The sequence below is a fragment of the Lepisosteus platostomus genome, chromosome 23, assembly GCF_059453375.1.
Source record: "Lepisosteus platostomus isolate fLepPlt1 chromosome 23, fLepPlt1.hap1, whole genome shotgun sequence".
In the NCBI taxonomy this organism is placed as follows: Eukaryota; Metazoa; Chordata; class Actinopteri; order Semionotiformes; family Lepisosteidae; genus Lepisosteus; species Lepisosteus platostomus.
Window position 1 is genome coordinate 17,413,181 of NC_142633.1, and position 14,450 is coordinate 17,427,630.

Genomic DNA, 14,450 nt, shown 5'->3' on the forward strand with positions numbered 1-14,450 from the left:
AGGCAACAGAATGTCAACCTGAGCCGCAGGTGTTTGGAAAAAACAACTGCATGGAGCACTAGGCAAATTAATGAAATAAGCAGTAAAACATCCTATTACTAAGATCCGTTTTGGAAATAATCTAATAACCTCCCAGTCATCTGTTATGTTTTAACACAGAAACGTCTAATTATGGAGTTGTGTTTCCGACACAAAGTCACTTGCGTCTTGTTAGGGCAAGGGGGAGCATGTCTCATTATTGGATTTAAATCCTGCTGAAGAGATAGCGAGTGCTGTTTGAAGGAGAAAACACTTGTAATTTATGGAGCTGCAGGCTAGTGTTGACAAACGTAAGAAATCTTTCCAGAGCCTTTTTGTTGAAGGTGTTATGTAAAGGTCGCTGCTGTGCTGCAATCTCAAAATACTGAACGTAGCTACCTTTGTAAAAACATCTGTCCCTTTGTGACACAATCTCACCACAGAGGTCCTGGAAGTGAGTTTTGGACAAGGGCTGCTGCAGAGAGGCCGTCGCTGGGTGTGTGTCTGTGTGCAGCTCAACCCTGAGAGAGGTTTACTGTGCCAGTGTAAGGTGTGCAAGGGCTGGGGTTAGGCGTGATGCAAGCTGTAGAAATTGGCTCAGCGAAAGCACAAGAGTGGTAAAACATCTGTTAGCAGATGTACAGTGCTGAACGGTCATGAGCGAGGTCCTGCATGATCTGTTTTTGCTCTGTGCACTGGATGCTGCTACCTACTGACGCCCTCTTCTCTCTCTCCATTTATTTCAACCCCTGTCCCCTCTCCCTTTTCTGTGCTGTCTGGATTTAAGAAATCTCGAAAGGTAAATGATCTGTGTCCCAAGTCATATCGGGCTGTCGGCATTTCACATCATTGTGTGCCAGTGTCTTCTTCATCTCAGTTCCATTGTTCCCTTACTCATAATTAGAACAATAGCATTAAAGGGGTGTTTCCTTAGGAGCCATTTCATGTGTTCTAGTAGAAGCATTTGCTGAATAGCTCTGTTTGGCTTGCACCTGACAGATAAACCACCGAGCCGAGCGAGTAAGAACGCCAGCGCTCATAGCAAGAACACTTTCTCTCTGGGACAGAGGCCCTTGCTGATATTGGGCTTTAGGCTGGAAAATCTGTTTGATAAGAGGTTGGAATGCAGGTCCAGAGCCAAACAGAGATTCTGTGCACCGTACCCTCGTGAGCCACCCATTCGTTCTGGTTCCTGTCCCTGTCCCTGCTCTCGTGTCTCCCTCCTTACTGCTGCCACATCGGCGCTGCACGAAATAACACACACACACACACACAACACTCCCCGACCTCACCAACACGAGCTGGAGATTCCTTTCTGAAAGACTCTTCTGTGTACCTCCCTGCCTCCCCCTCTCTCCCACTCTCCCTGCCTCCCTTCCTCCCTGCCTCCCTGCCTCTAACTTCCTCCCTGCCTCCCCCTACCTCCCAGTCTCCCTGCCTCTCCCTACCTCCCTACCTGCCCCTACCTCCCTACCTCCCTGTCTCCCTGCCTCTCCCTACCTGCCCCTAGCTCCCTACCTACCTGTCTCCCTGCCTCTCCCTACCTGCCCATACCTCCCTGTCTCCCTGTCTCCCTGCCTCTCCCTACCTCCCTGTCTCCCTGCCTAACCCTACCTCTCCCTGTCTCCCTGTCTCCCTGTCTCCCTGCTCAGCCTTGTGAACAGAAGAAATACTGCCACCAGCAGCCAGCACTGTACACAGCAGCTGCTGCTCTTTTTCACAGCTATTAGCCAGGATTTCCCTTCAGGCAATCACTGCCCTACATACAGTCAAGAGCCTTCATTCTTTAATTAGTGTGGCCCTAATTGGAAAGTTCTTCTTTAATTGCAGGGTGTTTGTGCAGGTTGAGCATTGTTTCAGTGATAAACCAGATTTTAAATTACATCCAAACGATAGTTTACTGCTTTTCATCAGTTGTTAGACCTTTTCCATGGTAAAGAGACCCAGCACCAATATCAAAGTCATGAAACGTCAAGTACAATCTTCTTTGAGTACCTTGATTTTATATACTTTCAAGATATATGCCTGATTTCTTAATTTTTACAAAACAAGAACTTTTTAAAAGGGCCATCTTATGCAGAGAGAGGCACAGAGAGTGATGTGACCAGGGCATGAGAGGCAGTGGCACAGGCCACTGTACAGACAGGCCACTGTAGCTGAAGCTGGGCTTCAGTTCACACAGGTTCAGCCCCACGCAGTTCCAGAGGGTCAGGCCTGCGGTCTGCGGTCACTCCTTCTCTGCCTGGCCTGACGCGACGACGGGCCTTGTGTTTCAGAACCAGCACACCGCGCTGAACCTCAAGGAATCTCTCTTCATCGGCGGAGCGCCGGACTTCAGCAGGCTGGCCAGAGCCGCAGCTCTGAAGGACGGGTTCCAGGGAGCGGTTCAGAAGGTGAGAGGTCAAGTGACCGCCCCCATCCCGGCCCCCACATCCAAGGGCCACACGTTAACGTAAAGGGTCTGTTACTCCGGGAGGTTCCCGGTTCAAGTCCCAGACTCTGCCCCTGATCAAGGTGCTGAGATGTCAAGATGTCAAGCCCAGGTTGCTTGTCAAAGCTGTAGTATCCTATCATAGCCCAGGGGAGCTGTTAAAGGCCTGTTCTCCCACTGCAGGGGAGGTTGGAATAATTCACAGCTATAACGTCTCAACAGAATTCCTCCCCTAGGGCAGAACTCCCGCTGTCTGCCTCTCACCCGCGGGACCGATACTCCTCCTCTTCGGAGCGGCCCTCCATTCTTCATGGTTCTGCAAGCTGGTGGGATGTTTAATCTCTGCGCATATCATTAAACGTGTAGAGTACTCTGTACTGACTTCAGGCTCGCATCTGTGGCTCGGCAGTGCAGCGCAGCGGCAAAATGTACCTGTTTTTTACTCCGCCATCCTGTTCTTAAACTAGGAGTTGAACTGCAGTATTTGCACGGTATTTGCACCGTGGACCAGAAGGAACGACATCTCGTTCCACTGTATACTTGTCGAAGGCTGGGATGACAAATGAACGTGAACTTGAACTTGTTCGGGACCGATCTGCTCTCGCCCAGATCACGCTGATGGGGACTCCGGTTCTGAAGCGAGCCAACGCCCTGAACTCCGTGGACGTCTCCATGTACCAGCCGCACCCCTGCTCCCAGGGCGTGTGTCAGAACGGGGGGCTGTGTCGCCCCCTGCTGGAGGTCTACGAGTGCGTCTGCCAGCACGGCTTCACGGGCGGGCGCTGCGAGAACGGTGAGAGCTCTGTGCCTCCGGGCTCTTCACTGCCTAATCGGACTTCAGCTGCTTAAATGGCTCATAATTGCTTAATTGATGTGGCTGTTGAAGTTTGCACAGCTGGTTAGCTGGATCAAACAATGACAGGCTTATCGAACTGATATCGTCCCCCCCCTACATTCAGACACGGGGCGCAGCTAACTGCTGAATTCACACCCTGCGCTGAGCAATGAGCTCTAACATGGGTTCGGCTGAAGTAGAACTCTGACTCTCTGGCCAGTCTCGGATTCCCAACCCAAGCACGCGGCTCACACCGCCTCGTCCATCTTCAGCAGACAGTTCTCACAGGCTTCCTCCTCTTCACTCACCCTGAGCGGAAAAGCTCTGGGAACGTTCATCACTGCAGTGGTTATTTGAAGCCCTCAGTGAAGTCCGTCTCTCGTTATGACCCCAGGGAGGGTGAGGTGAGGTGAGGCAGTGTGATGTGCTCAGCTGGCCGGGCTGTAAATGCTGTGTGTGTCTGAGTTCGCCCTCCCTGCCCTCTGTCCCCAGCCATCATCGAGAAGTCGGCGGGGGAGGTGGAAGCCATCGCCTTCGACGGGCGAACGTTCCTGGAGTATCACAACGCTGTGACCAAGAGGTGAGAGGTTCCCCCGTCGCGGCGCCCGGACCCCGGGGCTCGGTCCAGACGGCCGTGGCTCTGCCGCAGTGAGCAGCTCTTGGGCCAAGAACCGTGCGCGTCCCAGTTCTGATCGGCGCTGCGCCCCAGCCTCCTGTTCCGGAGGTCTGGGGGGGTCAGAGGCCGTAAGGAACAATTGCTCTTTGCCCCCCTGAGCCCGCGGGGCGGTCCGGAGCTCAGCCTGCTGCTCTGACTGAAGGAGAGCCATGAGCTGTGGCCACATGGATGAGCTGTCCTGGCCGAAACGGTCTTGTGGCTCGGGAGTGTGTCAGGTGAAGTACAGCCTGTGTGATTTTTGTGCGTGCCCTTTAGCTTGAGCTGAAAAAGAGATTCCTGCCGCGTTCGGACAGAGCCTTTGAAAGACTCTTGAGTGCAGTGTGGAGCGAGCAGCTGAGAGCTGCACTGTTTCCTGCGGCAGGCAGGGGTCTTGTACCACTGCTCTTCTCATCACACACACGACCAGATGTGTTTTCAGCACCGTAGAGGATTGGCGAGAACCAACCTCGCCCTCCGCTGGAGAGCCGTGCTCGAATGTTTGTCTTTGTCTGCGTGGCGTTACCTGTGCGTGGGGAGTCCCAGTCTGAGGCCTGTCTGTCTATCTATCTGTCTGTCTCACATGTCTCCCTGTTGTCTCTTTCCTGCTCTCAAGCCAACTGACCAATGAGATCCCAGAGTAAGTAGAGTCCTGATGCATTCTGGGTTTTGTATTTTCACTCTTCATCTTTACTAACCCTGAGCGGAAAGCTCTGGTGACATAAATCACTCAGATGCCCTTTCAAGTCCTCGGTGAAGTCTGTCTCTCGCTATGACCTCAGAGAGGATAGAGAGACAGAAAGCAATGAGGCTGCTGGGAAACGGTGCCATGACATCACCACGAGGTGTTGCAGTGCTCGAACGGCCTGCCCAGCTGCTCGTGCTGTACAGGCTGGTTCTGATTTCACCATCTTTTTCCGTTTTGTAAAATCATTGCAGACATGTCCCCAAACCTTGGACGCATGATGGCATGCTTGCAGGATTGTGCATTTTGTATAAAACAGCGTTAAAGTGATCTCATGCATGCGAGACTCCAGCCCTGAATACTTCTTCACGGTTGATAAACGCAGTGTGAGTGTGCGTGTCTGTGTGTGTCTGTGTGCCCTGCGGTGGACTGGCGTCCCATCCAGGGTGTACGCCGCCTTGTGCCCAGTGCTTGCTGGGATAGGCTCCGGGTCTGAATGAAGTTGTGTTAGAAAATGGATGGATGGTTGAAAAACACATTTTTATTCACATCTTTCACCAGGATCACAATAACTGCCATATTTCAATTTACAACTCGTTTTTTGACAAAAAGTGCTCTTTTGGTTTATTTCTTATCATCACCTCAACACGCTCAAACCATCGTTGGGCTACAGTGTCCTTTTCCTGCCTCTTATCCTTTTTGTGAGATGAAGAGCAATCCTTTATACTTGAGTAAAAAAGAGATGTCTCCACTAATGTCGAGGGAGAGAAATGAGCTGCTTCTTCTGGTTAATTAGCTTGTTAAGCAACTGTGCAGAACCCAGCAGAGCGTGAGCTGTGATTTGCTGTGATGTATGGTGAGCAAAAGTCCACAGAAGGGTCTTTTTTTCTTTAAGCGGTGTCATTTTTTATGGCATATCTGCATTCATAATTTCTCATGACAGACTCCAAAGAAACCAGAATGTTAATGAAGGAATTGTCTTATGCAAGTAAGGCGCTACAGGGATGATGCCCTTGCGCCCACGTTCCTCTGCAGGCGCCCGGGAGCCCAGGGCGTGCCCTTGGCAGGCTGAGTGTTAACGCCTCCTCACAGGAGTGTTGTTATCCAGGTGCCATTTCATTTGAACCCGGGGCTTCGCCTGTTAATGAGCTCCTCAGATAGACCAGCGAGCACAGGCTGCTGTGTGCTGGCCGTGGCTCTAGACTGTCTGTAAAAGACTTTCACACGTCTTGGTGCGGAACTTTGCATTTCACCCAGATGGGTACTGATCTGTTACATTCGCGCTGCTGTGCAGGAAAACATCTCCATTGTCAGCCATTTCTGTCTTTTAAAAAAATGTTTGTCATCAGATCCTGACCTTCTCTCACTCGGAATCTTATTAAACCGTTTTTGTTTTTTTAAAAGGAACACGGGTTTCAGCCAGGCTGCAGTGTGCTGTTGGCGGGGCTCTGCTGCCCTGCCTGCTCAGCTGCAGCACAAACACTGGTCTAGACTGCAGCTGGCTGAGGGCCCAGTTGCTGTTCTGACTAGTCTGCTGTGGAGCAGGAATCTTGCTCAGCGTGTAACAGCTCGAGCACACAGCCTTCATCTTTGTCTAGCGCCAGACCTACCGCTCAGGGCCGGGATCACTGCAAGCTGCAAGCTGTATTCCCCCTGGATTGCACTGACTGCTCTTGAACACTTGCTTATTGCATGCCTTCATTTTCTTTCTGCTCCTAAGTCCCGAAGCTCTGGAGGTTCCCTCGGATCAGAGGTGAGTCTCCACCGCTGTCCCGCTGCATGACTTTCCTGCTCTGGGGGGGACATCCTGTCAGCACAGGAAGTGCTCGTGCAACCCGAAACCACGTGGGTCGCGTTCCCGGTCCCCAGCCCTGAACGCGCCCTGGAAAACGAGCGCGCCCAGTGGCTAGCAGCGACCCCTGTGGTGACAGTGTCCCCCCCAGGAGAACTCTGTGCTAGGGCTTCAGTTCCGGGCAAGTGCAGAGGTGTTTGTCTCATCCAGGACTGCACGGGACGTTTAGCTTTAAAACGGATCTCAGTCCCTTGGGCACTCTCCCGGGCATCCGTCTGCAGGAGAGATCTGTTCTGCAGGAATGGGGAAGTGCAGAATGAGCTTGCTCTGGAATCCCTCTGTATAATTGAAGGTGTTGAACAGACCTTCTACAGTACGTGGGCTCCACTGTGTGGGTTTCAATCAGAGTACATTACAGGGTGTTTATATCCGAGCGCAAACCGCACGGAGATCGAGAGGACAAGTGATTTAAAGAGCTGGGGAATTGTGGTCCTGCGGGATTCAGACGCTGTGGCCTGGAACTGAAGCTCAGGCTCCTGTGTTGGGAAGGTTAGGTCATCTAAAGGAGACCCAGGAAAGCACTGCGTGCCTGCTTGGAAGATCAAGCAATAGCAGAATCCAGGATTTTGTCTCTTCCTGTCCGCTCCATTTCCTCAGTCTATCAAGCCAGAGACAGTCCCGTAGGGCAGATAATCGGGCGTCTGCTGTTTGCGCTAATAAGAGGAGTCCTGGCATGACTGCGGCTCAGGCTGGCACCACGCTCAGTCAATGATCCTCACACATCCCAGGGCGTCTCAGCTCGTCCTTCACACCGGCGCGGTGAGGAAAAGCCGGAGTGCGCGGCGTTGCCTGGGAGAGGGCGGGATAGCACAGCGCCAGCCCGCTCGGGACGGGGAACCCCTGAAGGCTCGCGGGTGTGCTCCTGCAGGGGGGCCCCCAGCAGCACGCAGGCTGGACTCGGGTGCTCTCCCTTCCCGAACCCTGTCTCCAGCAAGCTCCCGGCGGCGCTCCGAGTGGCTCCGCTGTCCCACACCTGGGGGGGTCTCCGAGCGACTCCGCTGTCCCGCATCTGTGTGTCCTGTGTGCTTACGAGTCTCTCTGCGCCCTGCTCCTCCGTGCTGTGTGCCCTGTGCCCTGTGCCCTGTGCTCTGTGTTCGTCACCCGTTCGTGAGTGTGTGTGCTGTGTCCTGCGTGTGTCCCGGTGCTCTGTTGACAGGCCTTGAACCCCGAAACCTCTGTTGCCCCAGCAGTCAGAGCAGACCGGGCTGTGTGCGTCTCGCCTCACGCTCTGCTGTGCGCTCGTTCTCCAGCGCCCCAGGACACCCCAGAGCAAACAGCGCTCTGATTACAAACAGCAGGGCCCGGGACCAGGGAGAAGCGTATTTAAGAAAACGCATTAGATGCCCAACCTTGTGTGGAGATCCGTCTCAGAATATCCTTAGCATACGCTGGAGATAGAGAGCTGGCATTTCTTATTTTACATTTCAGTTAATGATAAGCATTTTGCACCAGCGGACTCTTTTTCAAAAGGAACAGATTGTATTCCCTGGCACGTCTCGAGCCCCTGCAGATGTTGCCAGCTGCGACAGTGTATCTGGACGAAACATTACAGCCCCGCCGCAGGGAAGCGATGAGCAGGATGAGTCTTAGCACATGAGAACAGGGGCTTTTTGAAACAGACCTGACAAGAAACTGAATTTATTTACCACGCTTGGGTTTACACTCAAGCAGAGGGAGGCGTTCCGCTAGGCGGGCGAAGTCTCCCTGGTGCTGGATCTTCCTGCGTGTTTTTGCGCGAGCTGTCCAGAAGTGGGCGCGAAGCTGTGTACGGCGCAGTGGGAAGAGCAGCACACATCTCACCCCTGGGTTAGAGGCGGCTGTTTGACGTGGAGACAGTCTCTGCTGCCCACAGCAGCCGAATCCGATGCCTGGGAACATCACAGCAGGCTCCCAGCGGGATTCACAAGTACAAACACCAGCTGCTCCCACAACAGACCCTGAGTGGGAGGATTTCTCTCAATAGGAGGCACATAGCAGCTAATATCCACCCAGCGCAGAGAGAGCGCTGGCCAGGGGGTTTGTGTGGCATCAAGCGCTCGAGCTCGTGAGTCCCCTCAGGCAGGGCTTGCTGGTGAGTTGGCACTGGGCGGCTGCTGTCCGAGGGGCTCCTGGCAGTTCTGGTAGAAATGTACTTGCTGTGCCAGGGCAGCCGGCGTCCTGCGGACACGACGCGGGCCCACACTGACCCGCGGCGGCGCGGGCGCTCGTGCCGGACCCTGACGCGCGTCTCCTCCCCCTCCCGCAGCGAGAAGGCCCTGCTGGTGAACAGGTTCGAGCTCAGCATCAAGACGGAGGCCACCCACGGCCTGCTGCTGTGGAGCGGCAAGGGGGTGGAGCGCTCCGACTACATCGCCCTGGCGCTGGTGGACGGCCGCGTGCAGATGACCTACGACCTGGGCTCCAAGCCCGTCGTGCTGCAGTCCACGGTCAGGGTCAACACCAACCGCTGGGTCCGGATTAAGGCCAGCAGGTAGGGCGCGCACCAGCACCTCCCAGGAAATCTGTTCCTGAGTAAATCCGCAGTTCGCCCACCCTTGCCTCCGGCTCACACGTTCTTGTCTTTTCCCGGATCCGGTTTCGTGGCGCCGTCACGGCAGCTGTGGGGGGCCTCGTGTTTAACGGGGCGCTGCAGAATTACAGGGGTCACAATGTCCCAGTGCAGCGAGCTCCTGGCAGACAGGGCACAGGCTGTGAAGGTCCAAGTGAGAAAAACAAGGAAGGAATGGTCCTTCTTCTCCTCCCGCCCCCGCAGTCTCCTTCACATTTGCACCTTCTCAGCTCTTCCGGTTGCTGTCGGAAACGGGGGCTCCCTGGTTAAGCCGGGGCTGAGGCACCCTGCTCTCTTGTGTGTCCGCAGGGCTCTGAGAGACGGCTCCCTGCAGGTGGACAACGAGGCGCCGGTCACCGGCTCGTCGCCCCTGGCCGCCACGCAGCTGGACACCGACGGCACCCTGTGGCTGGGTAAGCACACAGCCGGGGGCCTCGGAGGGGGCAGTCTGACCGCACGGGGTGACCAGTCTCCCTGCTGACCAGAGCTGACCACCTTTCTTCTGATTTTGCATTTCACGGTCCCTCACCGTGGGGGGGGGGGGTAGGGGGGCTGTGAATCTACTTGTATCTCGCTTTTTAAATAGCCTCCTCAGATCCCATCTTTCTTCCAAACAGCTTTTGCAAGTGCTTTTTTAACATAACTGTGCTACAGCGTCTTAATGATAATGAGGTTCATTATCTAATTTAATTCGTCACCGTCCAGGACTCTCACGTAGAATGATAACGTGATAGGATTTGTGTGGTGCCGAGGAGTGGCACAGTGCTGCCTCTCAGCGCTGGGACCCTGGGCTCAATCCCTCGGGTACTATCTGCGTGGAGTGTGTTTCCTCTGCGCAGTCCCGAGACACACTGGTAGGTTCACTGGCTCCTGAGCCCTGAGGCGGGCTGGGAGCTCGTGAGTCCTGTCCAGGGTGTGCCCCGTTGCTTGTCGGCAGAGACACGGCTCCCATGACCCCGAGCTGTGGGGGTAAGGCGGTTGGGAAATGGCCGTTGCTCCGTCTCCCTCACGGTGTGCCCTCCCCTCCTGCAGGCGGGCTGGAGCAGCTGGCCGTGGCCAGGAAGCTGCCCAAGGCCTACAGCACGGGCTTCGTGGGCTGTGTGAAGGACGTGGTGGTGGACGGCCTGGAGCTGCACCTGGTGGAGGACGCCTTAAACAGCCCCAAAATCCTGCACTGCTCGGCCAAATAACCGGCACCGCCCACCCTGTCTATTGCTGTAATTATTTTCTATTTTTGTATACTTTTATTGCTTTTTATATTGGAAAATACATCGTTGTTTTTCGTTTGTTTTTGTTTTGGTTCGGTTTGTTGTTTTCTGCTCCTCTGTTGTTGTTGGACGCCATCGTTCTCCGGACGAGCCCTGCAAGCCCTCGTGTCGTGGAGGTCTCTGGGAGGGGAGGCCGAAGCCCCGCTCGTGCCTGGAGCCTGGCAGGCGGCGCTCGTGCCGCTGTCCCCTCCCCTCCCCTCCGCCTCGCAGGACTGTCCAGCCCGGGCGGACCGGCGCCAAGGGATCGAGCGGGACCGGCCCCTTTGTGTTACTGTGTTGTTATTGTTCCTTTTTTTATACTTTTAAGAATTAATTTATGTGTGAGCGTACCTGTGACTGACTTCTAGCTTGCTACAGTACGTGATTGTAAGATAATGGAAGAATGAGCTGCCTTCGGCCGGCAGTAAGGAGGACAGAGCTCCCGCTGCGAAATCACACAGAACAAAGCGTGTTCCGACCCCGAAGGGCAGCGTCTGGGATGGGACAGACAGCAGTGCCCGTCTCCGCGGCGCTGTTCCAGCTCTGCGTGGGCCTCACCCCGCAGCGAGGCTCTTGGCTTCACAGAAACACGCGTGTAATGAGCACGCCTCGCGTGTGGAGCTGTGCGGCTTTCTGATTTAGGAAACGCCAACGTCATTTTAAACATTTTGATGCAAAACACCTGCCAGTGCAGGTTTCGGTACACGCGGGGAGAGCCTGCAGAGCTCGTCTTGCTAGCTGTTCATCATGCCTCATATCTCATGAGATATACAAATTCCTGCCGACAAAACCTTTGTGTTTCCTGTCTCTCTCACGTTTTCCTTGCTACAAGGGTCGCGCCCTGGGCAAAGACGTAGCGGTCTTGTAATCAGCATTTGAAAGAGAAGTTCGGTGAAGATTTTGTTTGAACGTCAAAGGTTGCTACTGAGCCAAATAACAGATGCCTTTTTGAAACATACTGAGAGGCCTTAAAAACACAACAACAGAGAATTGGAACTGATAGCGTTTGTTGCATTGTTAATGCCTCACGGTATAATTAATGTTAACAAGAGCTAAGTGCTTTTTAAAAAAACTGTTTTCTCTTCTTTTTATTGGTTTAAGTGTTTAAAATGTGCCAAAAGAGAAAAAAAAGAAACGTCTGTGATAGTCATGCCACCAGGGGGCGCTGTAACACAAGCAGAGGAGTCCGTCAGCGACAGAGGGCGCAGGGTTGGGCGCCAGGGGCCGGAGTCTCCGTTCATCTTGGGCAAATGGAGAAAAGACTGATATGTCCATTTGTGAGGTTTCTATTCACAAGCAACTGAGAACTTCCTTTTCCATTCTTGAAATGTAAGAAAAACAAACTGAAACGATCTCCAGATGCCTTTTGGGCTGAGCAGCCCAGTTCTTGCAGAAGCTGGGGAAAAAAAGACAAGGATCCTTTGCATCTGTCATCCTTTGCCCTGAAGGAAACAATAAAAATACTAATTACAATAGTGCATGGGTTTGTGCTGTTGGATGAATAGCCTGTATAAAGAGAGAACCAGTGTAATCAAAGAGTTCTGTTGGTCTGAAACGTGCATTATTGCAAGACTTTAAATATGTGCTCAATTTGCATTTATTAAGTGACAAAAAACGTGCTTGTTCACAGTAGGAAGCCAGTGGCCCTATAAATGGTTCCTTGCTTTTTATTTTTCTAACGTTCCACGTTACTAGAGATACTTTTGCACAAAGCTGGGATCTAAACTGTAAATTAGTAACGCATCAATCTCAAGGTGTTTTTGTATGATACACTGGAACAGAACATATGCAGTCGTGGGGAATTCACGATCTTGACATTTGGAAATCCGCGTCACTGGGGTTGGGACTTTGTAAAAGAAGGTCTTTAACACGTCTGTATTCTCTCCTCTGGGAGTGGTGTGGTTTTTGGGGCGAGGCTTGTGGAGATACAGGAGGCTTGTGTGGAGCGAGAGCTGTGATTGAAGCTTCCAGCCGGATTCTGCACAGTTGACAAGGGGGCCCTGAACACGGCGTGATCTGACGTAACGGCATTTCATTCTTGGTTGGCTCGTTTGTTGATCAGCTTAACATTAAAGTGAAATAAATTTTACGGTAATAAATTTACAGCTGTGCAGAAAACACAGTTCCTGTCCGTCGGAAGCCTCGTCAGAAAAAACAAATCAGACTAACGAGGGTTTTTGAAATACTGTAATAGGATAAAAATTCCAGGCTTGGCAACACGCTGTACCGTCTCAGAAATGCCTTAAACAATGGAAATTGCCTGATTCTGGTGACCGCTGTGTTCATGTTGTGTTGTGCACTTACTTTAGCCACTACCTTAGTTTTATCCCTATAATGTAAAAATAACAATAATAAATAATGACAACAATAACAAAACAATCCCAGAATGTTTTTTTAAAGTATTTTTCCAGCCCGTATTCCTTATTTATGTGTCTCCAAATGGAGCGGAAGGCGGGCCTTTGTGAAGCGGCTGGGTGGGGCGGACCTGAAGGACAGTGCGCTACGGCGCCGCAGAGCCCCCACTCACGTCAATACCTGTGTCTTGTGTTCCTGCCACCACAAATTAAAGTCTACAAACCTCCTTCTCCTCCTCCGGCGTGTCTTTGTTCCGCGGCGGGCGGACTTGGAGAGAGGGAGAGAAAGGGCCGTGAGACACAGAGGCCACTCGGGCGCGGGGACGAGGGGCAGAGAGACTGGGCCAGCAGGAAGTGCAGGGCCTGACAAGGAGGATGTGCGCGCACAGCTCTCTCTCACTGCTCAGCAGCAGCGCTCTGGACTGAGAGCCGGCGATTCCACATTAGGAGAGACGTCATGAACAATGAAGTTGTTTTCCTCCTGTGCCCTCAGTCCTAACCTTCTTAATGTGTATGTGGTATTTAAGAGTCCGGACGTTTTAGTCTTGACAGAGGCCGAATTACACCACAACGAAAGAAAATTGCTTCAAGCGTTGTGCTGCTTGAAACTGTGACGAGGGGCCGGATTAGACACCTAAAACGAGAAATCGGAAGCTTTTATGAGGAAATGTGGTGGAATTCGCCCTTAAGCCCTGTAGTAATTCTGCGTGGAAAATGAAAAGTTCAATCGCTCATAAAGGCCGGCTGGCTTCACCCGCGCACACACACACAGTCTGCTCACACGCAGAATAACGAAGTCATTCTTCGTTAAGACAAGGGAGCTCCTGTCTGGAGGGATCAGAAAGCCCTCAGTCCACAGACGTGCTTGTCAGAGGTTCATCCTCTCCGAAGGGTTCAGAAGGCAGGACTTCTGAAAGAACGTCCTCCTCTAGCATCCTGCCATCACACAGCAAGGAGACATCAGTGCACACAGTAAAACATCAGATCTCAGCGTTACGATTTAAGAAAATAAATGAATTCACAGTTCTGACTCAGCTGTGTCTGCAGCAGGGAGAGTCGGTGCACACAGTAATACTGACAGGCAGTAACACTCCACACACCAGAGTCCCCGGGCAGCTCCTTCAAGCCTCGTGCAGCAAGGAAGAGAAGCTCACAATTCGGCTGCATTTCAAAACTGTTACACTGGGCTTAGTTAATACACAACTCCCTGCTGCTGAAGCAAACAGATCTGCATGCTTGCAAGAGCAACACGCCTTCTCTACAGCAATATGTATTTTCCCCTCACTCTGTACACCTGCCTGTAGAGAGAACAGATTCCTAGTGAAATTGCTGTGGTTTCCATTGCAAAATCAATTCAGAAGGGAATAGGAAAGCAAGCTATTGCAGTCAATGGAACACTAACTCTCTAGGAATAAACAACTGGCTAGGATTTGATCCAGCAATTAAACTTTGTCTGCTCTGCGGTGGTGCTGCTCGTTCTGACCACTGTGGGTCAGGAGGGGGGTAACTGGCTCTGAATCCCCACACCAGATTAAGGCCTGGCGATGGCCGGGGCAGAGAGACATCAAAGCAGTTCTCTTTGCAGTTCAACGATTTATAAGCAAAGAAGCTGGTCGTTTATTTCAGGAAAAATGAAACACCCCTCGAACCCACTGCAGCTAGTGGTCAGACTGTAGAAATCGTCAGTGACTGCAAGGACTTGGGACTGGTCCTAGACACAGTCCTGAGCTTGGACGAGTGCTGTGACAGCATTTATAAAAAAGGACAACAGAGACTCTTTTTTTTCTGAGGAAGCTCAGCTATTCCAAGGTAGATGGAACCATCTTAA

At 52.5% G+C, this 14,450-nt stretch overlaps 1 protein-coding gene across 12 annotated transcripts in view; it reads left to right on the plus strand.

Moving 5' to 3' along the window:
* agrn (agrin) overlaps positions 1-12,647 on the plus strand; it is a 166,342-nt gene extending 153,695 nt beyond the window's left edge. For 10 of the 12 annotated variants that reach the window (XM_088616699.1, XM_088616703.1, XM_088616701.1 and 7 more), the window contains 6 exons: positions 2,295-2,411; positions 3,059-3,242; positions 3,777-3,864; positions 8,719-8,943; positions 9,331-9,434; positions 10,054-12,647. In XM_088616699.1, the coding sequence (XP_088472825.1) occupies positions 2,295-2,411; positions 3,059-3,242; positions 3,777-3,864; positions 8,719-8,943; positions 9,331-9,434; positions 10,054-10,211 (876 nt within the window). In that variant the 3' untranslated portion in view covers positions 10,212-12,647. Of the gene's footprint in view, positions 1-2,294; positions 2,412-3,058; positions 3,243-3,776; positions 3,865-4,552; positions 4,577-6,341; positions 6,375-8,718; positions 8,944-9,330; positions 9,435-10,053 lie in introns of all 12 variants that reach the window. The other 2 variants (XM_088616711.1, XM_088616700.1) reach the window with 2 other exon arrangements.
* The last annotated feature ends 1,803 nt before the right edge of the window (positions 12,648-14,450 follow it).